This window comes from Coenobita brevimanus, chromosome 75 (assembly GCF_032717465.1).
Source record: "Coenobita brevimanus isolate Jiangsu-jjx chromosome 75, ASM3271746v2, whole genome shotgun sequence".
Classification (NCBI taxonomy): Eukaryota; Metazoa; Arthropoda; class Malacostraca; order Decapoda; family Coenobitidae; genus Coenobita; species Coenobita brevimanus.
Genome location: NC_137028.1, coordinates 29,630,394 through 29,639,493, shown reverse-complemented (window position 1 = coordinate 29,639,493; position 9,100 = coordinate 29,630,394). Strand labels below are relative to the sequence as shown.

The window sequence follows — 9,100 nt, the reverse complement described above, 5'->3', positions numbered from 1 at the left end:
TATTCCTGTCTGTTTTTATGCTGGCAAAATTGTTTAAAACAAACTATTGCATGCATTTCCACCAAAACTGGAATATTCATTACGCATCATCAGAGGAACAAATGATTGAAAACTGGGCGATAAAAAAAAAAGAAAAAAGGATAAGTGATGGTCCTGCCTTGGCGTGTGGAATTACTCCAGTGTTTAGTGATATATTAAATAATATTATGTCGTTGGCACATTTTCCTTGACCATTTGTTTTTAGACAAAATACGGTTTGGCCTTGGAGACTACCCTTTTCTTTCACTTACATCTCCCCTTGTCTAAGCATACTATTAGTGCCATGGTTGAAACTATATGTCGTTTGGGGATTTAGCTACTTGTTTTTTATCGCTCGCTGCTAAAATTGTTATATTTCCTCACTCACAATGTCTCATTTACTCTTCCTGCTCCGAATACCAGCATTTACACGCTCTCACTCGTCACCTACACGCCTATAATCATGGACATCACTTAGTAACACATCCTGTCACTCTTTTACTCTCTCTCCCCTGAGTCCTCCTCACTTTTTTCTATGCTCTCATTCTCACTCCTTCATACAAAATCATTTCCACTTTCCATATTCCTTCATTCACAATCACTTTGTCACACAGCTCACTCACGCTCTCACTGACCTGCTCTCACTCTTACACTTTTACACTTACATTCACACTTATTCCCCCGCCCCTCCTGACTTTCAGTAACCTGCTCTCACTATTACACTTTCACTCGCTTACACTCAGAAGTTTTCTCGTCCCTACTCTCAGTGTCTATCTTGTATTCATTCACTCACTCTCTGACATTCACTTTCAAACCATCACTTTCACCTTCAGCGAGCAGTAGCATTAATAGCATGGTAAGATCACCTCCGTGTAGTGTTCAGTAACCCTCCAAAATGATACAAGTGTATACTGAACCAAGCTTTTTAATAAATGGCTGCGAATACACTGAGTGCAGGTGGATGCGGAAGACAACTTGCACCTGTGGGGGTGGGCATGATTAAAGGTGACAGTTTTTTCTCACTTGAAAGCATACTGGCAGTAACACAAAACAGATACGGTGCAGCTCATAACTGATTACTAACTTACACACTCTGTCTGGAGAGCATCGCATAGCAAACACGTTGACAGAACATCGCAACGGGAGAGCACTGGAGAAGTACTTCAAGAGCCAATTTGTTCGCACGCGCCCATCGACACCCTGTGTGGCTGCAACCTTAGGCTAAGTGACTAACAATTATGGCACATTTAATTTTTCTAACCTCTGGTTATACAAGTTAGAAAACTGCCTGTTTCAAAGGTGATAAAAGGGAACATTATTGTTCAATGTTATTTACGTAGGTATTTTCTCACCAGTTACGGTCAAAATAAAAGTATGGTATTAGTAAACTAGTTCAGTTCAGGGACGAAACACCAGTGTATAATCAACAGTATATATTAGCAAGCTCATCTGTCAGTACGTTCACATGAACATTATATGCATAAAAGTATAAATAGATGTAAGACAAACAATGCACACTTATGAGCTCCTGTTCAGTACTGCCACTCTCATTCAGGATACGAGGTGACTCAACAGTACTGCACAGCATCCATTATTTATAGTGTATTAGAAAAGACAATAATTAGACAAAGTAAAGAGTAGGTATGTGCAGAAGGAGAGAGCGAGATATAATACTCGTATATCAGCTATGAACTAAATGAGTTTAACACGGTGTTGTTCAAGTTCAAATCAATCAACTCGGTACTGCAACATACAGAACCAAGTTTCCTCCTCCTCACACATTCCCGCAAACTCGTACTTTATCCTAATTCCACTGAGTTGGCGTATGCAGTATTTTGCGATATCTGATTACAAGTAACCTATCAAACTATTTAGGGAAACTATTACAACAGATTATCAAGACGAAAGGCACCGGAATGGGAAGCAGTAGTGATATTTTTGGAGGCGGACTACCAGAAAGGGTTGGTGTGGCAGCAGATTTTATAGGTGGTGATGTTAAATTTGTAGTGGTAGCTGTTGTCGTTTAAGGATAAAGAATTATATTAGCAAAGCGAAGAAAAAAAAAAAAAAAGGAAAACGAACAAAGGGAGGGAGAAACTGACGGGAAATACTGCACAAGATTATTCCAACATTGCAGGGAAAGTGTAGAACCCTGACCGGGGGTAGAGAAGTGTACTGTAAGAGTGTGAGAAATTACATAAAAATTTAAGATAATTTTATATGCCCCGAACTTCGGTGAAATTACTGTAATGTAGCATAAAGGAGCGAATCCTCTTGTTTCCTTGAGATGTGAATCCTGAACCAATACAGTTTAATTAGGGTGAGTCGAAATATTCACATGTGACTAGGAAAGAGAGGGACGCGAGTGGCGGGGTATGTGTGTATGTTACGACGAGGGACGGTGGGTTTGGCTGTACTGATGCTATGGGAAAGCGTTTAGGGGCCATAGGGAGATTACAAGGCATAATATGATAATCTGAGTAGTGAAAGATATGAACTAAGAATATCCAAGAACCGCTGAACAGAGTAAACCATATAATGCACAGGAACAAACAAAAGATTCTTGACACTTCTTTGCCTGCTGAGGTAATGGAATGTTACATGAGCTATTCTTCTATCTATCTATCTATTGCCAGACGCCTCAATCCTGTACGGGGTGGCCACAAACAAATAGCCTCCATGTCGCCCTGTCCCCCGCCATTTCACTGCCCTGCTCCCAATTCACACACCCCTCTCTCATATACCTCTCCACCCCATCCCTTCATCTCATCCTCGGTCTCCCCCTCCCTCTCCCCCCCTCCACCTCACTCAGATACACTTTCCTCGCCAGTCTCTCACCCTCCATCCTCTCCACATGGCCAAACCACCTCAGTGTGTTCCTCCTAATGCTTCCTATCACATCCACATCCACACCACAACACTCCTTTATATCCTCATTTGTCAGCTTGTCTCTCCATGTGACTCCACATTAATATGAAACACAACAAAATAGTATGAGATGGAAGAATATTCTCTTATTTAAGCAGCAATGGAAAATAGAGGAGGAAGAACACAATACTGGCTGAGGACCGTCGGCTGAGGAAGGTAGCTGAGTATAGACTACCGCAAACGTAGGTAGTATTTCAGGGTCGTTCCTTGTACCGTCGGACACTGATACAATATAATTACACTGTCAAGTTTAAGATGATTCACCGCAATATAATACTGTTCACGCCCCCCACCCTTCCCCAAAGCAATCTCGAGATCATGAGATTATGAACTATGAACCATGAACCAGAAAAATAACCATATTGGGAGAAAGCTTATTAAAAGCAGGATGAGGTACTATTGCGGCCAGGAGTTCTTAGCCACCCTCGTTCAGCCAACCCGTTTATGTGGCAGCGTCACATTCACGAGCACAGAAGTTGCCTTCGATGCATTTCTGTCGAAAAATATCCCTTCAGCTTTGGGCTTGTACTAATGGATAAAGCATTAGTAATATTTACTTTGAAGGCTTGACTCTGATATCACGAATATATCATACTGATTATTTAATAACTTGTTCCTCGTATAGAGCCAAGCAAGTGACAAATATGTATATTTGGTTCTACTCCACGACGTTCTGTAGGTTTGAACCAGCGAACACAGAGTGAACAAGTTCGAAACATTCATTTGTTTACAGGAGAGAGAGAGAGAGAGAGAGAGAGAGAGAGAGAGAGAGAGAGAGAGAGAGAGAGAGAGAGAGTATGGTGGGCCCCTGTGAATTTTGGAATAAAGAGGTGGAGGCAGACTGGCACAGGGAAATGCAAGGGATGAGAAACCCTGGATTCCTGTGATCCATTGAAAACAGGCCACAGTGTGAATATTTCTTCCATCAGTCACTAGAACTTGCCTTGCTTTGTGATATATATATATATATATATATATATATATATATATATATATATATATATATATATATATATATATATATATATATTGGGATTGCTTTCGTTGGAGTAATGAATTAGGAGATAAATGCTGTTGATTTAACAAAAAACTGTGCTTAAAGTAATTTGCCTCTCTGTCCAGAGAGAGATATCCAGTTAATGAGAAAAATACTCATGAGATTGCTAAAAATCTCCAGGTGCCAACCACCAGAGAGAGAGAAAAAAATGCAAACATAAGGCATTTAACAGAAGTTACGCGGCCTGCCAAATTATTTGACAAAGTCAACTGGCTTTACCCAGAATAAAACCCATCTTTCATTATGTCCAACGAGACATCATTCTGGGATTAAACTCCTTCGTCATCAGCCAAAGGAAAAATTCCCTGTTTAGCTCGAGCACCTTATTTACTCGTATCGCATAAAATCATGTGTATGTAGCCGGAATGAAGCCCCTTATCTGCGGCCTGGCAAAATCCCTATAAAGAGTACCCGGTACTATTTTCTACCGACAGAGTTAAGCGGTGAGACTCATCTTTCGTGTAAGGAAATCCACCCCGCCTCTGTGTGTGTGTGTGTGTGTGTGTGTGTGTGTGTGTGTGTGTGTGTGTGTGTGTGTGTGTGTGTGTGTGTGTGTGTGTGTGTGTGTGTGTGTGTGTGTGTGTGTGTGTGTGTGTGTGTGTGTGTGTGTGTGTGTGTGTGTGTGTGTGTGTGTGTGTGTGTGTGTGTGTGTGTGTTGAATTGCAAGTATCTGACTTGTGGAGCATGGTATGCGGGTTGGTAGGTTGGTGACTGGGTGGATGGATTGGTTAGTGTAGGCTGGTTGTTTCACAGGCGGATTAGATGGCGTGGGTGGGCGAGAGGGAGGGAAAGGGTTGTTGGGCTGGTTAAGTGGGGTTCGTGCATTAAGTGGGGTGGGTGGTGGGGCTACCTGTAGGACAAGGCAAGAGACGGGTTTGTGTCGTCCTACTTTTGAGACATTCTGTATTGAGTAAGGTTGTGGGTATGTGCGTTGATGGGTGGGTGTGTAGGTGGATGGACGGATTGTGGGAAAACAGGCCACTGGGACTAGGTGATATGAGTTAATGTCCGAGTTGGGAAGAGTTTAGTGTGAGGAAAATCGGTCCACAGGGGATATTATTCTGGAATTATGCTGAAGTAGGTATATCAAGTGGCTTACAACAGGTCCATCGTGCAATACGTCTGTTGGTTAAGAGGTCTGTGTTTCAACTGCACGCATCAGTGGGTGATATAACCACGTCGGATAACAGGTTTAAGTCGGAAAATAGGTTCATTTATGAAAAATACATCCATGGGTATACGTCCATGTAGGAAACCTGTATCCATGGAGAGATTCAAGGTCGACGGAAAAATTGGTCCGTGGGGAGAAAATACATCAATGGGGAAAATTAGTTCTTGGGAAAATAGGCACACCTTGGACCAAACAACCATTTGCCAGACCCTATTACCACTTCGTCATCCAATCATTATATTTCATAATTTACAGTACATTCATTTAGTCTTTTAGGCACAGAAAGCCAACCGAAACGAAAGGAAAAATCCCTGTTTAACTGTGTTGAGCACCTCATTTCTCCACCTCATTCCTCTAAAATTCACAGGCACCCGCTTCTCTCTGTCTGTCTGTCTGTCTGTCTGTCTCTCTCTCTCTCTCTCTCTCTCTCTCTCTCTCTCTCTCTCTCTCTCTCTCTCTCTCTCCTGTTAACAAATTAATGTTTCGAACTTGTTCACTCTGTGTTCGCTGGTTCAAACCTACAGGACGTCGTGGAGTAGAACCAAATATACATATTTGTCACTTGCTTGGCTCTATACGAGGAACAAGTTATTAAATAATCAGTATGATATATTCATGTTATCAGAGTCAAACCTTCAAAGTAAATATTACTATCGCTTTATCCATTAGTACAAGCCCAAAGCTGAAGGGATATTTTTCGACAGAAATGCATCGAAGGCAACTTCTGTGCTCGTGAATGCGACTCTGCCACATACACGGGTTGGCTGAACGAGGGTGGCTAAGAACTCCTGTCCGCAATAGTACACAATTCAGTATTATTCTCGTTTCAGCCTATGATCGATCGGATTGTTATATTGTCTTCTATTGTTAGATCTCTCCTTTGCAAACACCTTGTCTTCTATAGTACATCCTTCGGAAATCAATAATAACGGAAAATGAAATGTTTAAATCCAGCCAATTATCGACGACTTTGAGGAGTTACGTGATTTACTTTGGCCAACCACTGGCTGGGTTCCTGTCGCCTGGCAATTCAGTTTCTCCATGGCCTCTGAAACCAACAGGCGGTCTCTCATTCATGTTTTTTTTTTTTTCCAAGAGTGTGAGGCAAATAACTACTGTAAAGCTGGAATTTACTTTGGTTAGGAATTAATTACTCGGGGTCTGTTCTAGGTTTAGTGGGGTCAGGGTAGGGGTCTGAAATGACTCGCAGTTCACTCAGTTCAGGGGAGGAGGGCATCTTAAAAACCGGTCACTCCTGAAGGAAGTGAAGAGAGAAACCGAACGAATCAGATAAAAAGGAAAATAATAAAACCATCGCGAGGTCTATTGTGAGCTGAACGAGAAAATTACCAACAGTTCTCGTCATACTGTCATGGTTCAGACTGAATGTAATGGTCTATATCAAAGAATATTGCAGAAGAAAAAGCATATATACGGCAACCAGCCCTTAAACTGTCCTACAACATGGCCGTGGCTCATATTTACACAATATACACTGCGATGCATGGTGATGCTTGACATGGTACCCCACCTTGACATTCCAGTATACCTAACACGCCATTACATTACACGACAGCATCACATTACAAAATAACATGTAGCCATGACAACATTCTATGTCACAGACACTTCAGTCTGCTATGGCACTACATCATCACATGACACTAGAAAATGGCATCCTATCCCACCGGCAATGACATCCCACCATGATAACACCACATTATGTCATTAACACTTCGTTATATGAGACTACAGCATGACATGGCTCTGCTGCAAGACATGACACCCCATCAAGCGTTATTAATTTATGCCAAAGACACTCCGGTATGACACTACAGCATGACATGGCAAAACATGACACTTCAGAATGACATGACGCTGAAGCATGATACCATTAGCACATGACACTTCGGCATGACGACACTTCAGCATGACATGACACTGCAGCATGACACAACTGGCACATGACACTCCATCATAAACTAAACCATGCAACAAACTCTCTCACACTGTATGACTCTACAGCATGGCATGACTCCGTACTGCTCCAGCAGGCAACACTGCAGCATGGCGTCATGCTTTTAAAGCATAATATTGACCGTATGGCATGACATGGCTGACCATATAGCATGACCGCTGTAGCATGACATGGCTACAGCATGACATGGCTACAGCATGACATGGCTACAGCATGACATGGCTATACGGCAGGACATGGCTACAGCAGGACATGACTACAACATGACATGACTACAGCATGATACGGCATCTCACCATGACAGTGACACTAAATGTGACTAACAGTTTGGCATGACATGGCACTAATATTTCTACGACACAACGCTGAAACCTCAAAATGACTCGAAACTGCGTGCACGCATGACAGTACCGTGATACACACACCACTCCACCATGAGATGACGCCGACACATGATCTAAAGCGTGGCACTTACTGACACTCCGGGTACCATGACACGATGATACGAAGTTGACAACACTGCAGACTACCATGCCACATGACACACTAGGATATCGTGACATTCACTAACGTGAGATCTGACACGAATTCAACGAAAAATATGTACAGAAATAATAGAGTAAACAGAATTTTGAGACATTTTTACTGCTGAAAATACTGACACGGTGTAAAGCCAGTGATCGACTAGAACTGACTCGACCCCAGACGTTGGTAGCAGATCCAGGTAAGATCCGGGAACTGAAGACCGAACGCAAAGTGAAAATTCTGAACCCTACTAGAACCAACTTACCTCCAAAGGTTGGTAGGTGGTTAAGGTAAGATTCCGAACTGATATTTCCAAAGTAAGCCTAATAAAAAGCAACCAAAAAATTAGAAACAAGTAACATTTCCACAGCATTAAAGCATAAGATTAACAGCGGGAAGTGACATGACAGGTACACTAAAGCACTACAGAAAGCCACTGACCCGTTCGACCTGAGGATATAATTACGTTTTCATTCTTCTTACTCTTACACGAATTTCCTTGGCTTACGAAAGTCTTCTGGGACTGGACGGGCTTGATGTAGATTTCATTAGTCTAGCAGTACGTGAGGTTTTTCTTAAGCCAAGTTAAAGTTTTCAAAAAGAAAATTAATACCCATCGACTGTATAAGGGTCCCCTTTTTTTAAGTAATTATCGGCCTTGAGTCAACAGCACGAAACCATTCAATTCACATTAGTTTTCTAGTCCCCGTTTCAGTCTCTAGTAAGACGAGGCTGGGATAAATAAGGCCTCGCCAACAGGTGTCACGGAGAATTGAACTTGAGCCTCCTTGATTGCTGGCATAGTGTGCATCCAATTACACCTGCGCCTCCTTCAGCGTCACGTGGCAGCAGGAGTAAAGGTGACGCCCAGGCATTGGTTACACAGGTAGGTTGATGTAGGTCTCGTTGTCTGAGAGATGAAGGGCAGCCAGGCGGTAAAGCAAGGCGCACTGAGCCTGGGGAAGACATTATCATCATTAGCAGCAGCAACAATGTCAATACCTTCATTATCATTATCACCATCACCATCCCCCACCCCCACCACCACCATCAACAGCAGCAGCACCAGCAGCAAGAGCAGAGCAGCAACGTCGTCATCATCATCATCTTGTTAATAATAATAATAATAATAATAATAATAATAATAAAAAAAATAATAATAATATAATCATCATCGTCATCATACTTGCCATCTCTATGACCATCTCACTTCACCATCATCATCATCATCACCACCCTTTTCCCACCTAAAGGTAAGATTCTGAAACAAAAAGAGACAGAGAGGAAGGAAAGGGAGATCCATCAACAGCATACCTATGCACTGGGCCAGACACTTACTCACACGCATTTTTACTGCCCTAGAATCCTGACTTAACTATTTGCACATACTTTGGGAGGTATATTTCTTTTACGGATGGTATTC

The 9,100-nt window shown here is 42.2% G+C and overlaps 1 protein-coding gene across 1 annotated transcript in view; it reads right to left on the bottom strand.

Moving 5' to 3' along the window:
* Window positions 1–8,506: 8,506 nt before the first annotated feature.
* The window catches only part of LOC145408100 (receptor-type tyrosine-protein phosphatase F-like), a 131,699-nt gene continuing 131,105 nt past the window's right edge, over window positions 8,507–9,100 (bottom strand). The window contains exon 33 of the mRNA XM_080278908.1: window positions 8,507–8,633. Within this exon, the coding sequence (XP_080135034.1) occupies window positions 8,556–8,633 (78 nt within the window). The 3' untranslated portion in view covers window positions 8,507–8,555. The remainder of the gene's footprint in view (window positions 8,634–9,100) is intronic.